Source organism: Plectropomus leopardus, chromosome 9 (genome assembly GCF_026936395.1).
Source record: "Plectropomus leopardus strain MGB_pleo_1.0 chromosome 9, ASM2693639v1, whole genome shotgun sequence".
Lineage (NCBI taxonomy): Eukaryota > Metazoa > Chordata > Actinopteri > Perciformes > Serranidae > Plectropomus > Plectropomus leopardus.
The window spans coordinates 2,414,569-2,435,165 of record NC_142184.1 but is presented as its reverse complement, the minus strand read 5'-3'; the positions used below and the strand labels follow the sequence as shown (position 1 = coordinate 2,435,165).

The window sequence follows — 20,597 nt, the reverse complement described above, 5'->3', positions numbered from 1 at the left end:
AGAAAGCAAGGCTATAGTATGGCAAAAATGTCGAAAATGACAAGTCCAAAAACAGCTGAAAATACCTTAAAACAGCTTTAAATAGCGTGCATGGGCACGCCATATAGCATAGAAAGTTGCAAAACAGCCAAAAATGACAAAATATGGCATGTTGAAAAAGTGACCGAGAAAGCAAGGCTATAGTATGGCAAAAATGTCGAAAAATGACATGTCCCAAAAACAGCTGAAAACTGCTTAAAACAGCTTTAAATAGCGTGCAGGGGCACGCCATAGCATAGAAAGTTGCAAAAACGGCCAAAAAATAAATATGGAATGTCAAAAAAATGACCCAGAAAGCAAGGCTATAGTATGGCAAAAATGTCAAAAAATGACGTGTCCCAAAAACAGCTGAAAACTGCTTAAAACAGCTTTAAATATCGTGCAAAGGCATGCCATAGCATAGAAAGTTTCAAGAACAGCCAAAAAATGACAAAATATGACTTGTCGAAAAAGTGACCCAGAAAGCAAGGCTATAGTATGGCAAAAATGTCAAAAAATGACATGTCCCAAAAACAGCTGAAAACTGCTTAAAACAGTTTTAAATAGCACACTGAGGCACGCCATAGCATAGAAAGTTGCAAAAACTGCCATAAAATAACAAAATATGGCATGTTGAAAAAATGACCCAGAAAGCAAGGCTATAGTATGGCAAAAATGTCAAAAAATGACGTGTCCCAAAAACAGCTGAAAACTGCTTAAAACAGCTTTAAATAACGTGCAGAGGCACGCCATAGCATAGAAAGTTGCAAAAACAGCCAAAAAATTGACAAAATATGGCATGTCGAAAAAATGACCAAGAAAGCAAGGCTATAGTATGGCAAAAATGTTGAAAAATGACGTGTCCCAAAAACAGCTGAAAATACCTTAAAATAGCTTTAAATAGCGTGCAGGGGCACGCCACAGCATAGAAAGTTGCAAAAACAGCCAAAATATGACAAAATATGGCTTGTCGAAAAAGTGACCGAGAAAGCAAGGCTATAGTATGGCAAAAATGTCAAAAAATGACATGTCCCAAAAACAGCTGAAAACTGCTTAAAACAGCTTTAAATATCGCGCAGAGGCACGCCATAGCATAGAAAGTTGCAAAAACAGCCAAAAAATTGACAAAATATGGCATGTTGAAAAAATGACCCAGAAAGCAAGGCTATAGTATGGCAAAAATGTCAAAAAATGACATGTCCCAAAAACAGCTGAAAACTGCTTAAAACAGCTTTAAATAGCCTGCAGAGGCACGCCATAGCATAGAAAGTTGCAAAAACTGCCATAAAATAACAAAATATGACTTGTCGAAAAAGTGACCGAGAAAGCAAGGCTATAGTATGGCAAAAATGTCAAAAAATGACGTGTCCCAAAAACAGCTGAAAACTGTTTAAAACAGCTTTAAATAGCACACTGAGGCACGCCATAGCATAGAAAGTTGCAAAAACTGCCATAAAATAACAAAATATGGCATGTTGAAAAAATGACCCAGAAAGCAAGGCTATAGTATGGCAAAAATGTCAAAAAATGACATGTCCCAAAAACAGCTGAAAACTGCTTAAAACAGCTTTAAATAACGTGCAGGGGCACGCCATAGCATAGAAAGTTGCAAGAACAGCCAAAAAATGACAAAATATGGCATGTCGAAAAAGTGACCCAGAAAGCAAGGCTATAGTATGGCAAAAATGTCAAAAAATGACATGTCCCAAAAACAGCTGAAAACTGCTTAAAACAGCTTTAAATAACGTGCAGAGGCACGCCATAGCATAGAAAGTTGCAAAAACAGCCAAAAAATTGACAAAATATGGCATGTCGAAAAAATGACCAAGAAAGCAAGGCTATAGTATGGCAAAAATGTTGAAAAATGACGTGTCCCAAAAACAGCTGAAAATACCTTAAAATAGCTTTAAATAGCGTGCAGGGGCACGCCATAGCATAGAAAGTTGCAAAAACGGCCAAAAAATAAAATATGGAATGTCAAAAAAATGACCAAGAAAGCAAGGCTATAGTATGGCAAAAATGGCAAAAATGACATGTCCCAAAAACAGCTGAAAACTGCTTAAAACAGCTTTAAATACCGTGCAGGGGCACGCCACAGCATAGAAAGTTGCAAAAACAGCCAAAATATGACAAAATATGGCTTGTCGAAAAAGTGACCCAGAAAGCAAGGCTATAGTATGGCAAAAATGTCAAAAAATGACATGTCCCAAAAACAGCTGAAAACTGCTTAAAACAGCTTTAAATATCGCGCAGAGGCATGCCATAGCATAGAAAGTTGCAAAAACAGCCAAAAAATTGACAAAATATGGCATGTTGAAAAAACGACCCAGAAAGCAAGGCTATAGTATGGCAAAAATGTCAAAAAATGACATGTCCCAAAAACAGCTGAAAACTGCTTAAAACAGCTTTAAATAGCCTGCAGAGGCACGCCATAGCATAGAAAGTTGCAAAAACAGCCAAAAAAATGACAAAATATGACTTGTCGAAAAAGTGACCGAGAAAGCAAGGCTATAGTATGGCAAAAATGTCAAAAAATGACGTGTCCCAAAAACAGCTGAAAACTGTTTAAAACAGCTTTAAATAGCACACTGAGGCACGCCATAGCATAGAAAGTTGCAAAAACTGCCATAAAATAACAAAATATGGCATGTTGAAAAAATGACCCAGAAAGCAAGGCTATAGTATGGCAAAAATGTCAAAAAATGACGTGTCCCAAAAACAGCTGAAAATACCTTAAAACAGCTTTAAATAGCACGCTGAGGCACGCCATAGCATAGAAAGTTGCAAAAACAGCCAAAAAATTGACAAAATATGGCATGTCGAAAAAGTGACCAAGAAAGCAAGGCTATAGTATGGCAAAAATGTTGAAAAATGACGTGTCCCAAAAACAGCTGAAAATACCTTAAAATAGCTTTAAATAGCGTGCAGGGGCACGCCATAGCATAGAAAGTTGCAAGAACAGCCAAAAAATGACAAAATATGGCATGTCGAAAAAGTGACCGAGAAAGCAAGGCTCTCGTATGGCAAAAATGTTAAAAAAATGACATGTCCCAAAAACAGCTGAGAACTGTTTAAAACAGCTTTAAATAGCACACTGAGGCACGCCATAGCATAGAAAGTTGCAAAAACTGCCATAAAATAACAAAATATGGCATGTTGAAAAAATGACCCAGAAAGCAAGGCTATAGTATGGCAAAAATGTCAAAAAATGACATGTCCCAAAAACAGCTGAAAACTGCTTAAAACAGCTTTAAATAACGTGCAGAGGCACGCCATAGCATAGAAAGTTGCAAAACAGCCAAAAATTGACAAAATATGGCATGTCGAAAAAATGACCCAGAAAGCAAGGCTATAGTATGGCAAAAATGTCAAAAAATTACATGTCCCAAAAACAGCTGAAAACTGCTTAAAACAGCTTTAAATAACGTGCAGAGGCACGCCATAGCATAGAAAGTTGCAAAAACAGCCAAAAAATGACAAAATATGACTTGTCGAAAAAGTGACCGAGAAAGCAAGGCTATAGTATGGCAAAAATGTCAAAAAATGACGTGTCCCAAAAACAGCTGAAAACTGTTTAAAACAGCTTTAAATAGCACACTGAGGCACGCCATAGCATAGAAAGTTGCAAAAACTGCCATAAAATAACAAAATATGGCATGTTGAAAAAATGACCCAGAAAGCAAGGCTATAGTATGGCAAAAATGTCAAAAAATGACATGTCCCAAAAACAGCTGAAAACTGCTTAAAACAGCTTTAAATAACGTGCAGAGGCACGCCATAGCATAGAAAGTTGCAAAAACAGCCAAAAAATTGACAAAATATGGCATGTCGAAAAAATGACCCAGAAAGCAAGGCTATAGTATGGCAAAAATGTCAAAAATTACATGTCCCAAAAACAGCTGAAAACTGCTTAAAACAGCTTTAAATAACGTGCAGAGGCACATATAGCATATAAAGTTGCAAAAACTGCCAAAAAATGACAAAAAATGACTTGTCGAAAAAGTGACCGAGAAAGCAAGGCTATAGTATGGCAAAAATGTCAAAAAATGACGTGTCCCAAAAACAGCTGAAAATACCTTAAAACAGCTTTAAATAGCACGCTGAGGCACACCATAGCATATAAAGTTGCAAAAACGGCCAAAAAATGACAAAATATGGCATGTCGAAAAAGTGACCAAGAAAGCAAGGCTATAGTATGGCAAAAATGTTGAAAAATGACGTGTCCCAAAAACAGCTGAAAATACCTTAAAATAGCTTTAAATAGCGTGCAGGGGCACGCCATAGCATAGAAAGTTGCAAGAACAGCCAAAAAATGACAAAATATGGCATGTCGAAAAAGTGACCGAGAAAGCAAGGCTATAGTATGGCGAAAATGTCAAAAAATGACGTGTCCCAAAAACAGCTGAAAACTGCTTAAAACAGCTTTAAATATGGCGCAGAGGCACGCCATAGCATAGAAAGTTGCAAAAACAGCCAAAAAATTGACAAAATATGGCATGTCGAAAAAGTGACCGAGAAAGCAAGGCTATAGTATGGCGAAAATGTCAAAAAATGACGTGTCCCAAAAACAGTCGAAAATACCTTAAAACAGCTTTAAATTGCACCCTGAGGCACACCATAGCATATTACGTTGCAAAAACTGCCAAAAAATAACAAAATATGGAATGTCGAAAAAAATGACCCAGAAAGCAAGGCTATAGTATGGCAAAAATGTAAAAAAATGTCTGGTCCCAAAAACGGCTGAAAACTGCTTAAAACAGCTTTAAATAACGTGCAGAGGCATGCCATAGCATAGAAAGTTGTAAAAACCGCCAAAAAATAACAAAATATGGAATGTCGAAAAAATGACCCAGAAAGCAAGGCTATAGTATGGCAAAAATGGCAAAAAATGACATGTCCCAAAAACAATTGAAAATACCTCGAAACAACTTCAAATAACGCACTGAGACACGCTATAACATAGAAAGTTGCAAAAACGGCTAAAAAATAACAAAATACGTCATGTTGAAAAAACTACCCAGAAAGCAAGGCTATAGTATGGCAAAAATGTCAAAAATGACACGTCCCAAATACAGCTGAAAACTGTTCAAAACAGCTTTAAATAGCGTGCTGAGACACATCATAACATAGAAAGTTGCAAAAACTGCCCAAAAAACCCAAAATATGTCATGTCGAAAAAACGACCCAGAAAGCAAAAATGTCAAAAAATGACATGCTCCAAAAACAACTGAAAATACCTTAAAACAGCTTTAAAAACCATGGTGAGGCACGCCAAAGTACACAAAGTTGCAAAAACAGCCAAAAAAAAACGAAATATGGCATGTCGAAAAAATGACCCAGAAAGCAAGGCAAAAATGTTAAAAAAATGACATGTCCCAAAAACAGCTGAAAACCATTTTAAACAACATAAATTAGCATGCCAAGACACATCATAGCAAAAGATCTTGCAAAAATGGACCAAAACACCAAAAAATAGCATGTCCCAAAATCCATCGAAATTGCCATACTATAGTGTGGCAAAAATGTCCAAAAATGACATGTCCAAAAAACCGCTGAAAACTATTTTAAACCACATAAATTAGCGTGCCAAGACACATCATAGCAAACCTTTTGACAATAATGCCATGGTACGGCCATTTTTTCGACATGCTACAGCCGTTTGTGCAAATACAAAAACATCACAGTAAAATATGTGCAGAAAAAAAAGCATACTGAAGCATGTGGACAAAAAAGTCATTGTGTCATCAAATTTTGTCAGCATTTCATTAAAACACAATAAAACTGTAATATTAACCCAAATGTTATGAAGTAGCAGTCAGTGAGGTGTTTTCTTTCTCGATGTTGCCAAATCTTTGAGGTTTCCATGATTTACACAGAAAATCAAATCATACCACAATTTCCCCAGATTTTTTATTGAGGTCACAACATTACAGCTTAGGGCCACATTCAGTACCTAACATCATAAATATTCACAAGAAATCATGGAAATAAATTAAACACAAATACTTTGAGCATATTTCAGTAGGAGAAACATTAACTTGAGTAATAAATAGTGTTCATGGTAATTATAACAGAAAAAAGTGTTATAATAAGACAATGTTCGGGTAAAACAACCATGAAGATTTTTCACTTAGTGGAAATCTCAGACTTTGAATGCTGAATATTAGTAGTCCTTTCAAGTTCTGCATTTTCTTAGTAAACGAGAGATTATCTGAATCATCCCTTTGCTTTTTGATCAAGAATACTGGAGTAAACTTTATATTATGGATATGATTTATTCATCATCCATATAGAAAATATGATCCCCTCATTCAAGTTGTCAACTCACAAACACAATTGTAAACACACACACACACATTTTATTTTCACAAATAAATAGCATTTCATAATTAATTTATCTTAAACTATTTATGTCCCTTTATGTACAGTTATGTCCCCTTCATGGGGGACATTTATCCAGTTTTGAGAGATATTACGATGGTTTAATAACACTTACCTTTCTAACCATGTAGATTAACAAAATATTCAGTTTACTGCACAATAAGAGATTTTTATGTTTTGTAGCCAGATTAAGCATAGACACGCACAGATTACAGCTACCACCTTTGTTGGGATGAGAAAACAGAGACGAAACTTGGCTGACGAAGTTCAAAATCTCTTTGGATGAATATTTTAGTTGATTCTGGAAAAACCTTCAGAACAGTGTTGTTAAACCACCTCCTGAGTAATGTACGCAAATTCTTCAGTCTCAGGATTCACATTTAAGAATAAACTGACACATACGCAGTGATGACTAATCCCTTAATCTGACAACAGCACTAATCAGTCTGTAAAATGCCCAACTACAGATGAACAGGGAGTGGAATGTAAAGGGGGGAAGCATTACAGTAAGACAAGCACTGGAGGGGAAAAGATGGAAAAGCTGAGCCAGGTGTGCTACTCTGTTTGGGGCACAGAGATAGCGGGTCCCTTGGGGTCATCAAATCGGTCCATGGTGCGCAGCTGCATGATCATGTGCAAGCCGTAAGTGAGCACCAGCACCATGAGCAGGCTGGTCATAAGACCCATCCAGATACCGGGGGAGAAGAAGCCTGCGCAGTCGCTGGCGTACGAAAAGTCACTGCCAGTGACATTAAAGCCCTGGATCTGTGGAGGGACAGACAGTACGTCGAAAAAAGTGCAAAAAAAAAAATCTTAGTTTAATATGTTAAAAAAAAGTCATAGTATGGCATGTTAAAAATATGTCAAAATGACTATGTTGGAAAAAATGTCAAAGTATAGCATGTCGAAAAAAAACGTCAGTACAGTATGATGACAAAAATGTCAGTATAGTATGTCAAAAATATGTCATTATATAATATGTTGAAAAGTCATAGCATAGCATGTCAAAAAATGTCTTAGGTTAATATGTTGAAAAAAAGTCATAGTATAGAAGTCAAAAAAGACTGTCATAATATAGTATATTGAAAAAATAAGACATTGTATAGTCATAATATGCTGAAAAAAACAGAATATGTTGAAAATGTCATAGTATGCTATGTCAAAAAAATGTCACAGTGTGTTGAAAAAAAGTTGCATAGTATGTTGAAAAAGGTAGTATAGCATGTTGGGGAAAAAAATCATAAACCGTGATGAAGTCAGTCTAGTATGTCAAAAAAAACCTGTTGAAGTATAGCAATGATGATAAAAGTGTCACAGTATACTATGTTGATAATGTCCTAGTATAGCATGTCCAAAACTGTCACAATATAGTATGCCAGAAAAAAGGTTACAGTGTGACATGTCGAAGAACTTCACTGAAAACTATGTTGAAAAAACATAAGTGTAACATGTCGAAGATCACCATGATATAGTATGTTAAAAAAAAGACATTGTATAGTCGTAGTATGTTGAAAAAATAAACATAGAATAACATGTTGAAAATGTCATAGTATGCTATGTCAAAAAAATGTCACAGTATGTTGAAAAAAATCATAGTATATCATGTTGAAGTCTGTCTAGCATGTCAAAAAAAAGTAGTAGTAAGGCATGTAGATTAAAGTATCTCAGTATACGATGTTGATAATGTCCTAGTATAGCATGTCAAAAAATGTCACAATATAGTATGTCACAAAAAGGTTACAGTATAACATGTCGAAAAAGAACTTCATAGTAAACTATGTTGAAAAAAATAAGTGTAACAAAAAAACAATAGTGTGTTGAACACAGAGTGTAGTATATCGTGAAAATATTCTAGGCTAATATTTTGAAAAAGTCATAATATAAAATGTTGAAAAAATAAGACATTGTATAGTCGTAGTATGCTGAAAAAAAACAGAATATGATGAAAATGTCATAGTATGCTATGTCAAAAAATGTCACAGTATGTTGTAAAAAAAATGTTGTGTAGTATGTTGAAAAAAAGTCATAGTGTAGCATGTTGGAAAAAAAATCATAAAACATGTTGAAGTCAGTCTAGCATGTCAAAAAAAACCAGAATAGTGTGCTGAACACAGACATAGTATACATGTTGAAAAATGAAATAGTATAGTATGTCAAAAAATAAGTCATAATATAGTATGTTGAAAAAAGACATTGTATAGTCGTAGTATGTTAAAAAATAAACAGAATAACGTTGAAAATGTCATAGTATGGTATGTCAAAAAAGTCACAGTATGTTGAAAAAAAATCATAGTATATCATGTTGAAGTCAGTCTTGTCACAATATAGTATCTTAGAAAAAAGGTTACAGTATAACATGTCGAAAAAGAACTTCATAGTAAACTATGTTGAAAAAAAATAAGTGTAACATCAAAATAAAATAGAATAGTGTGTTGAACACAGAGTGTAGTATGTCGTGAAAAAGTCATAGTATAGTATGTCAAAAAGTGTCATAGTACAGAATGACTACAAAAAATATAGTATAGCATGTCAAAAGGTGTTACAATATAACTTTTTTCAAGATACTATACTACATGTTGAAAAAATGTCATAGTTCAGTATTTTGAAAATAAAGCTGTCGTGATACAGCATGTTGAAAAATGTTATTATATAGTATGTCAAAAAGTCATACTATAGCATATTGAACAATAGTAGCATAGTAGCTGAAAAAAACATCAAAGTATAGCTTGTCGAAAAATGCAACAGTATAGTATTCGAAAATAAACCCATCATAGTACAGTATGTTGAGAAATTTCAGAGATCAGTATTTTGGGAAAAAAAAGCTGTCATGGTATAGTATGTTGAAAAAACACAGTAAAGCATGTCCAAAAAAAACATCGTAGTAACATGTTGAAAAATGTCATACTATAGTAAGTCAAAAAATGCCATTGTAAAGTATGTTGAAAAAAGTCCTAGTATTGCATAATGGTAAAGTATGTTGTTAAAAAAAAACGGTTGCAAAACAAAAATAAAGTCGAAAAAATATCATTGTAAAGTATGTTGTCATGAAGTGTAAATAAAAAGTAAAAGCATTGTATGTCGTAGAAAGAAAAAGTCATAGAAACACATTATGCCTCAGCCATGGCTATCGCTGGCACGGAGGCATACAGATGTGCAAACCAGTAACTCTAGAGCACACCTATTAAAAGGGCCCTATTATGCTCATTTTGGGGATCATATTTGTATTTTGGGGGTCAACTAGAACACGTGTGCATGCTTTAATGTTTACAAAACACATCATGTGTCTCACGCTGCCCTCTGCTGCAGCACCTCTGTCCAAAACAGGCCATCTGAGTTTATGTCCCGCCTCCTGAGAAGCACAGTCTGCTCTGATTGGGCAGATGAATGCCCAGTCTGCTCTGATTGGGCAGATGAATGCCCAGTCTGCTCTGATTGGTAAGCTGGCTCTCTGTGCAAATTTTATTTTATTTGTTACATTAAGATGTCACAGAAATAAAAACTCAGACGAGCTGTTTCAGGCAGATTAGGAGCAGCGAGAGCGTCCTCTGGCTCAGGGTTTGGGCTTCATCACTGAGGGAAACAACACTTAAAGCATAATAGGTCCCCTTTAACACTTACTTCACTTTTTTTTGGCAAGAACATGTGTAAACACTCATTCACCAACCATTCTTAAGAAGGAACTTCTTCTTAAAACCCACCAATGCACTTTTTACCTAGTTATTGACATTCACCAATGTTTCTTATTTTGGGATTTGTAAGACCAGACAGAAGAGCAAAATAAGTGGTTATTGCACACGGCCCTTCAGTCTCATGCCCTTTTAAGGGCATTTATGGGCGTTTACTCATGCTAATCAGGGACAACTGCCAGTTGGCTTTTCAAATAGTTTTCTTAAGAACTTAAGAAAATTTTAAGACAGTATTTAAGAAAATACTTAGGAAGAAATTGGTGAATGAGGCCCAAAGAGTTCACAACAAACTTAAAATACATACAACAGCGCAGAGGTTTACTGTCGGGGGCCGAGTTGTCCATTTGAAACACACACACACATTTACACATACATTTTTTATTTTCAGTGTGATCTCACTCAGGGTCGACAGATTATCGGCCTGGCCTATTATCGGGGCCCATATTTAGCGGTTTGCCAATTATAAGTATCATTTTTATGTTTAAATGATTGCTGATAAAATTAACCAAATAAAAAGTGCAAAGAAAGTGTCAGCATGACTTTGTGTCTCAGTTTTGATTTAAAATTTGCTTAAGACATTTAAACAAGTTTTTGTGTTGGAGTTTGTTATAATCCAAATTCTAAATATTGAGAGAAAGATTTGTTTTTATTAAGTTTTATTAAGTTTTATTATGAATGCACATCAGTTCATAATACTCCCTTTAACTACTTATAATCCGTATCGGCCCTGAAAAACCAACATCAGTCAACCCCTAATTCACACTTTCTGTGGATTTATGGACATTTATTATCTATATAAACATCCATAAATCCACTTCAAAGATTTAGAAAAAAATCTTTTCTTATGACAGCAGAACCTTTCTGAGAAACTCACATTTTAATTTCCTTCAGTATCAAAGTAATTCAGTGAAAGTTGTCAGGCGTACGCTTCAATCAGGAACCTCTTAAAACTGATTTGATATATTTTTAGCAGTGCCAATTTGTCAAACAAATTTAGTCCAAAACAAAAAGTGCTCAATTTGTAGCAAAGAGTTAGCTCACTGACAGCAGAGAATTAAGCAAATAAAAAAAGTCCTTGTCTTACCTGAAAGTCTTCAAAAGCGACCCTCCACTGATTGGCTGGATCTTTGGACGAGCGCGGGACGAGCTGGGGCCAACGGAAGCTGGTGACGGACTCACAGCGGTACGAGAACTCAGCGGGGGCGTAAATGTTTCTGCTGCCGTTAAACGTGGCCTTGGTCCCGTCGTACTCCAGCTCCACGGCGTCGAGTGTGAACCAGCGGCGTGCGGACACCTGGTAGTGACGCTGGCTCATAGCAAAGCTGGATACACGGAGATCAAAGGGTTAATGAAGGTTTCACTGACCCATGTCCATTTGCATCACTGATTTATAATGTTGAAAGCTTAAACTAAATCCAGAACATACATACGGGATCTTATGTGACGGTGTAAGTGTGTGTGACATGTACGTTGTGCAGACTCACATCAGTTTGAAGTTACGGTGGCCGAGGACGTTCTCATAATTCAGAACCAACCTGCAAAGAACCAAAAATGAAATAAGAGTTCCTGCGGATATAATTTCATATGAAGACAAACTCAAGACTCTTCAGACCTTTTTAAAATATAACATGATGAATAATTATGAATAATGAGAGCAGTTTTTGGTGTTGGAATAAATGTGAAATAACATCTGTGTATTTTAAAATGTTATGACTCGTGGATGTGGTAATTAATGATATCAGACATCCCATCGTTTCTTTGCTTTTGCTAATTTAAGGCACCTTTGGACTGATAGATATATACATAGATACCCAAATAAATAAGTGGAGTAACAAAACAAATGTAGATGCGTTCCTTATGTGCACTGCATGGTAAAATTAAGAAATGAACATCCAGTCATGCTGTGTCAGGAGCCAATAAACTGATCACCCTCTACTAGGAGCAGTGACTAAAGTGACCTCTGATCTTTTAAAGTGAAAGTGTTCATCGCTCCATTGGAGGAGCTCCGGAGACATAAAGAACCAACAGCAAGATGCATATTACTTTACAGGTATGAAGGGAGCTACCTTGATTTGGTTTTGTCGCAGCTTGAGCCGTGAAGTTTCGGGCTGACCCCCTCCCCAAAGGTGGATGGAGTCAGGTCATGTTCCTCCCAGCGACCGCTCCGAAGGATGTGCACCGACAGGCTTTTTGCCCACAGGAGGATACAAGTTTCTTCCCCTTCCTGTTGAGAGAAAAACAAGAGGAGACACGAACATTAGAGAAAATTCAAATTATAGGATAAAGTTGCTGTATTTTTCTTCTCATTGTAAACAAATTCAATGAAAAGACCAAAACCAACAATGTGATGGTTGATAACTCAGTGCTCAGCCCACTGGTTCTTACCAAAGACAAACATCTATAAAAATAATATTAAAACTATTATACTGGAGGAAATAGTGACTGTCAGGATTACTCCACACGTGGTGCTTCAGTATTTGTGTCAGCGGGACGGTGTGTGTGGGATTGAGTCAAAATAAACTGGTGTGTATGTGTGTGTGTAAAACAAAAAAATAAAAGTCATGTATTGTATGTCAATAAAGTCACAGTACAATATGTTGGGAAAAAAAGTGTAAAAAAAAATATAGCATATAGCATGTTGAGAAAAAAAACAACTCATAGTATAGTATGTCAAAAAATACCATTGTGCAGTATTTGGAAAAAAAATAAAAGTATAGTATGTTAAAAAAAATTGTCATAGCATGTCAAAAAATAAGAAAAAAAGTTGAAAAAAAACTTGTATGATAGTATGTGCAATAATATCATACAAAGAAACATCAAAGTATTGTACGTTAAAAAAATGTCATGGTTTACTGTGTTGAAAAAAGTCATAATACAGTATTTTTAAAAAGCCATTCTATAGCATGTAGAAAAATGTCATGTAATGTAAAAAAAACACAATGGCATGTGGAAAAGTATGGCATAGAATGTTGAAAAAAGTCATTTCATAGTATGCCGAAAAATATCATAGTTCAGTATTTTAAAAAAAATAAAAAAACATCATAGTGTAGTCCATCAAAAAAATGTAATGGAATACTGTATTGAAAAAAGTCAAAGTAAAAACAAACACACTACAGCATGTGGAAAAATATAATACAATATGTTGAAAAAGGTCATATTACAGGATGTCCAAAAATATTTTGTGTTTTTACAAATGTGGAGGCACTGAGGAAGAAGTACCAGGCTGTAGATAAAATCACTGGAGGTTTTGGTCTTTTTACAGGACGTCATTAAGAAACTTTTAAAAAACATAAAATAGGGAAACAAAAGCAGCGGACGGATGAAACGGAGTCACTCCACCTTAAACTCCACTGGACCGTAGATGTTAGCCTTCTCCTTGATCCTGCGCTGCCTCTCCCTTTCTCTCTCCCGCTCTCTCCATCCACCTCTGGCCTGCAGAAGAGAGCGTCCTCCACCCAGGCCGGCCTCCATGGACAGAGACGCCGCCTCCTGCGAGGAGACAGAAAGACAACGATGGACAATTAATAATAATAATAAACTTTATTGTATAGCACCTTTCATACAAGAAATGCAGCCTAACGTGCTTTACAGGAAAGAAATTAAATGCACCAAAGTGCTTCACATCGAAACAAATAAAAGACAAAATAAAACTGGCATGTAAATAAAAAAGAACATCTGAACAGAATACACAGAATGCATCTTTACATGGATAAAATCTTGATAAGACAAGTAAAAGTAAGATAAAATAAGAATAAAAATTTAGTGCACAGAATGCAGAACATAACAACAGACAAACTTCACACATTTTACGTGTTTTTCATTTTTGATGGCCGATAAAATGAATTAATTAGAAAGTGCAAAGAAAGTGTCAGCATGGGAGAAACTTTTACTTTGTAAAACCTGAGGGAGCTATTTTTATTCATTCATTTTTTACTTTAATTGACACAGGACTTTATAAAATAAAAAAACTCACCCTGGACGGCTGCAGCGCCGTGTAAATGGCTGTGTACGGGACAGACTGCGTCTTCATGGTGCTCAACACCTGACCAATCACCTCATCTGAAAAACAATGTGTTCATTTATAGCACATTAGCACATGCACGATTACAATCATTTTCAGACTGGAAAAAAGGAAAAAAAAAGTATTCATTCATTTATTGTTTTCTTTATTTATAGGTTGGGTGTATAATTGGTAAGATAATTCATTCATGTATATATATATATATATATATATATATATATATATATATATATATAAGTGTATGTGTCATTGTGTTTATAATCATACAGCTACATTTGCGTTGTGTATTTTTGCTTCTTTAAATATATTTTCTCATGCATAAATAGAAATGTTTATCATATTGTAATTGCACTGTAAATTGAATATCTATCAATAAAATAAATATTGACAGGAAAAAATAAAACAATATACAGGCAAGTTACAAGTTAAAAGAAAAACCTGAATAAATGAACAGAGAAACCTAATCAGTGCAGACATTCGAGTGGCTCACTGAGGGGTTTCATATGTTTTGTGCCGCGGAGTCATGTAATGTAAAGTCATGTAATGTAAAGTCATGTTATGTGATGTCATGTAATGTAATGTCATGTAATGTAAAGTCATGGTATGTGATGTCATGTAATGTAAAGTCATGTAATGTAAAGTCATGTTATGTGATGTCATGTAATGTAATGTCATGTAATGTAAAGTCATGGTATGTGATGTCATGTAATGTAAAGTCATGTAATGTAAAGTCATGTTATGTGATGTCATGTAATGTAAAGTCATGTTATGTGATGTCATGTAATGTAAAGTCATGTTATGTGATGTCATGTAATGTAAAGTCATGTTATGTGATGTGATGTCATGTAATGTGATGTCATGTAATGTAAAGTCATGTCATGTGATGTCATGTAATGTAAAGTCATGTAATGTAAAGTCATGTCATGTGATGTCATGTAATGTAAAGTCATGTAATGTAAAGTCATGTAATGAGTCATGAGGAGTGCGACAGACTCACCGTTTCCACTGAGTATCTCTTTGGCAGACATCAGATCAGCACTGCAAGAGTCAGAAAAGGCGACAATAAGATCACAAAATCAAATGAAAGAGTAATAAATTACAGACGTTGGGGCGCCTGGTTGCTCAGTGGATAGAGCGGGCGCCCCATGTATGGAGGCAGCAGTGGCCGTGGGTTCGATTCCAGCCTCAGCCCTTTGCTGCATGTCACCCCATGCATGGTTGTGACAGTGCACCCAGTGAAAATAGCAATATGGTTAAAAAAATAATAAAAATGACCTCATCAGGAGGAAAATATTAAAAATGGCAAATTCTAAGGCAAAGGCCCAGAATGACACCTAGAAATAATACAAGTCATGTTTTTATGCTTTGATGATTTTGGAATCAAAACTTGCGCTTTACATGTTTCGGTGGTGAATTTTTTGCACTTAACAGTCTGAATGTAACTATTTAGTTTCCACAGTGTATTTTAGACTTATTGTAGGAGCTGAGCAGGAAATTCCAAAATTAAACAAAAATACACAATCGGGACAAAATGTATGCCATATGCATGAACACAGCCAAAATTATCAAAAAATGAAGAACGAAAAACATGTAAACTGTGCCAAACATGACTGACTCCATGAATGAATGAAGGCTAATGAAGCTTTGAGGCAGCACAGTGACACCTGGTGGTTTGTAAAGGTCACAGCAGCCCTTTAAGACTAAAGCACAACGCGCCTCTCTGGTTTGAATGGTTTTATTCTCATATCTGACTTTAATAAAAGTCCAGGTGGTCTGCATGGTATGGTTGATATAGGCGCTTTGTGTTACATATAACTGTAAAATAACTGATGTATTGTCTAGAACTGCAACAATAAAGGCTTTAGTATTCTTTTTAAGCAAAGAAAGTTTCATGTGTTTCATGCTTCGTAAATGTGAAAATGTTATGCTTTTCTTTGTCTTACATAATAGTAACCTAAGATTTTTGGACTGCTGACTAAATAAATCATAGCATTTAAAGACATCACCGTGGGCTCTGGGAAATTACACAGGGCAAGTGCCACCATTTTCTGACTTTTTTTTTGGCAAAACAATAAATAAATTAAAGGTCCAGTGTGTAGGATTTAGCTGACCGTCTCTCTCTGGTTGTCAGTGTACCTACCCGATGCCGTACGGCAGCCTGAACACCAGCAAGGCGGGTGATGAGGCGTTGAGTCTCAGCTGACTGAGTGTCTCGGGGTCCATGTACAGCGGGGAGGTTTCTAACTGGTCCTGCAGCTGGCCAATCACTGCATTTGAGGCAGGCCAGGACACAGCAGGTAACACCAGGGGGGAGGACGAGGACATCAGAGCACTCTGCAGAGACAAAACTTCAGTCAGTGACATACACAGAGTAACCTACCAGAGAGGTCCAATTACGTCCTCTGATGTCCTCTGGGGACAAAACCTTTAAATGTTTCACATCAACAAGATAAACACAGGTTCAGACTTTAAGACATTACACTGATCTGCTCAGTCAGTAATGTCATCATCTCACCTCCAGGTTAGGAAAAACACTGTCCTGCTTGTTTCCAAAAGCCCCTCCATACATGGTGAAGTCCTCTATACTCATCTGAGGACGAAACAAGGAGAGACAAAAGCAAATAACAATGAAACCCAAAATAAGCACAAAGAAAGAAAAACAAAGAACTCTGCACTCTAAAAACTGTTGCTATGAATGAAATCAATTTTATTTTATTAATTTAAATAATTTAGCTATTTTGATTTTATTATTGATTGAATTATTGATTTTATCCTGTTTGAAAGAAATGTTTTTTTGCAGTTCCATAAATGCAAAGAGTTCAGGGTATTGACTCATTAAAAGATTAATTTGCAGTATTTTGAGTGCAAGTAAGAGAAAAGGAGTCAGTTTAACACAAGACACTGGGTCATTTTTCACTATTTCTTTCACATTTTAGAGAAATAAGTAAATGATGGATTAAGAAACTGATAATTGTTAGTTGCAGCTCTGATACTGGTCTATAACCGCTTTGGGCAAATTGACTGTTATTGGGTTGTAATTGGCAGACTTAAAATAAACTTTTTTAATCCCTCACTGGGGAAATTCACTCATAACAGCAGCTCAAAAGTCAAAAGCAAAGGAAATTTCTTTTTTTAAAAAAAGAGATTAAGTGATGAAAAAAAATTACGCAAGATAAATCACGACAAAATAGAAATGACAGAAAATATAATTAAAATAATAGAAAAGCTACTTTATACATATTTCATATTTACAGATAGTGTGTCTGTGATGGATAATTACACAAGATAATTGTAATACACATGGTGTGTAGAACTGTACTGAAAAATATCAAGAGAAAAAGGTGCTAGGCAGGTGGTTAAAATGTGTTATATTGGTAAATTAATGTCTAAAACCTCTGTAAGCAACTGTCAGAGTGTGTGTGTGTGTGTGTGTGTGTGTGTGTGTGTGTGTGTACCTTGTCCTGTAGGAACAGCACCACATTTTTTGGCCCCACAGTCAGAGCTTTCTCCAGGTAAGAAGCCAGCTGCTGCTGCCCCACGATGTGTCCCGCTGTAGGAGGGGACTGACCGGGGAGGGAGACCCTGGAGGAGACACAAAGCAGCCGAGGAATTATTCAGTATTCAGATCAGATGCTCAAACAGTTGCAGAATAATGTAAAAAAATAAAATAAAAAGAAAGAAAGAAATAACAATAAAATAATAATAGTGATAAAATGAAAATAATAATAATAACAATAACAAAAACTTAAATAATACTACTCTCCATTACACTTCTTGTTAACTCCTTTTTATAGACTTGCTTTTTATTTTTAAATCTCTATTTCCCATTATAATCTGTCTTCTTTCTACAACATTCTTGGTTCTGATCTTGTTTAATTCTTCCTTAATTTCTGTCTGGCCTTAATTTAGCAATACATAACTGTTTGGCTTGAAATCAATATGAAAAAAAATGAATTATTTTTCATATATCAATGATCAGCAGCTACATTGACTGTGACAGGTCACTTAGTGGAAATAGCATGTATTTCCTCCATATGCCAAATATGGTCAAAATGACCTCATCAGATGGAAAATAGTCAAAATGACAAATTCAGAGTCAAAAGCCCAGAATGACACCCAGAAATAATACAAGTCCTGTTTTTCTGCTCTGATGGCTGTGGGATCAAAAATGTCAGTTTGAATGGGTTTCAATGGAGCATTTTTTGACCTGAACAGTCTGAATGTAACTATTTAGTTTCCACAGTGTATTTTAGACTTATTGTAGGAGCTTAGGAAGGTTCAAGGAAAAATATTTGTAACTTTCAAAGAGGGTCATGTTATAAAAACATAAACAAAGTCACACCACTAGCCAGCTCCCTAATTCTAATTAATAAAGCACGCTAACGTATCTGTACTTATGTCTGTCCTTGTGGTACTGAATTTACAACTGATAAAGACTTATCTAATTTTAATGTGGTTAACCCCACCCCGTCCCACAGACCTCATTCATGGAAAGTAAGTGGCCAGTGGAATAATTAAACAGTAGAAATCTACAGTACAAATTGGAAAACAACAGAAACTTAATATTAATTAAATATTAATATATATATATATATATATATATATATATATATATATATATATATATATATATATATAATTAATACAAATATATTAAATTAATTCAATAAAATATTATAATACCAGAACACTAAAAATAAATAAAAATATTAAAAAAATCATGAAGTTTGTGGGACATTTCTTCTCAAGTTGCTCAGTTTTTTTAGTCATGGTTTCTAAATAACTCACATTCACAATCATTTTTTAAAAAATATAATAATCACAGATAGTAGAGGTAGTGCCTTGCATTAACAATAAGCAGAAATTATGAGAAAAACAAAAATAGATAAATAAATAATAAATAAATAAAATAAGTAACATCATTTCAAACATAGAATTATAATCATAAATATTGTTTTCTGGCATTTTCCCTAATTCTTAGACAATTTTCGAATAATCTTCCTCTCTTTTTAAAAATATTTTTTAGGTAATATTCTTGTCACATTTTACCAATTTCTTTAAGTCTGTGGGACATCTCTTCTCAAGTTTCAAAGCGGTTTTTTTAGCCATGATTTCACAGGAAATCACACATTTTTCTCAGGTTTCAAAGGTTTAAATGCGAGTGACAGGCAGCATGTCGTTCCAGGTTTCAAAGGGTTAACCTACATTTGCTCTCGAAATAAATGCTTTCAAATGAAACCACTGCAATAAAATTATTTTAACAATCTTTGGCCTTATCTTTCATTCAATAAACGGCCGGTCATATGACAGGTGACATGATACCTGCCATTCATGAGGTTACATTACATTCTCATGTTACGCTTTTTAATTACATTAGTGAAAAACTCTTCAATTAACCACTAATTAATGTACATTTTGTGTAGAAATGCATATCATATGAGAGACTGATCGAAGCTAGCTTACATCCTGATAACATTATCTGACACCCAGCTAACCGTTAGCCAAACCCGCTAACGTTAGCCCATCACACCGCCTCCGCGAGGCGAAATAAACGACCAAATCCGGCTTTTCTCACCCTTCGCTGGTCCACAGAATAAGCGGCACCTGCTCATCGCAGCTCCCCGTGTTTAATATGCCCAATAATCCGAGAAAAACGGCCGAAAACGCAGAGATGCGGCGGAGCTGCGGTGACCCCGTCGACGCCATTTTTAAAACTTCTGAGCGGGTGACGTCAGTGAGGTCACGTGACGTTTTGAGGTGGGAAGAAGAAGGCGCTCGTGCAGCGTCAAATACTGCAAAACATGAAGTCAGCATAAATAAATAAATAAATAAATAAATAAATAAATAAATAAATAAATAAATAAATAAACACAGAAATAAATAAATAAAAATAAACAGACGAAAATGTCACTAAGATAGAAGTCAGCGTTTTTTGATGTAACATATTTTAAAATATGTAATTATAGGAATTATAGTTTTACTGTTAAAGGGTAACTTAAGTTTTTTTTTAACTTGAATACTATCTTCCTACGTTTTGGTTTTAACCCCTTTAACCCCCCAAACCTGAGCAAACTAGAAAAAAAAAATTTAAGAACATGGGAAGAAAGCATAGAGCAGCTTAACAATAAATTAGTAAGACATTAGTAGAGTTAAAAGAAAATTACCTGTAAATAAGCAATAAATAAATAGATCAAAATTTAAAAAAGAAAGAATAAGCAAAATAAATAAATGATAAATACATTCATACATTCAAAAAGTAAATAAAAAAACGACGAACCGGACGAAAATGTCCTTGAAAAAGAGGTAAGCATTTTTATGTAGCAATGTAGCATTATTTTAAATATATATGTATTGTAGTTTTCTGGACATTATGCCCAAGTTTTTGTAATTATTATGAATATCAAATATTAATATGTTTTTCAAAAGTAATCAAATCCAGTTTGTCAGGTTTCAGAGGATTAAACTGAACTATTAAACTATAAATTTGTATA

General features: G+C 35.0%; 1 protein-coding gene across 1 annotated transcript; it reads right to left on the bottom strand.

Annotated features, from left to right (window-relative positions):
- Nucleotides 1-5,914: 5,914 nt before the first annotated feature.
- On the bottom strand, nt 5,915-19,840 carry atp6ap1a (ATPase H+ transporting accessory protein 1a). The gene is made up of 11 exons (XM_088081607.1): nt 19,682-19,840; nt 17,562-17,688; nt 16,622-16,696; nt 16,247-16,440; nt 15,104-15,144; nt 14,059-14,144; nt 13,425-13,574; nt 12,152-12,309; nt 11,570-11,620; nt 11,170-11,407; nt 5,915-7,164 (listed from the first exon to the last, which is right to left on the bottom strand). The coding sequence occupies exons 1-11, from the start codon at nt 19,810-19,812 to the stop codon at nt 6,955-6,957; spliced, it is 1,461 nt and encodes a 486-aa protein (XP_087937733.1). The 5' UTR covers nt 19,813-19,840; the 3' UTR covers nt 5,915-6,954.
- Nucleotides 19,841-20,597: the final 757 nt, after the last annotated feature.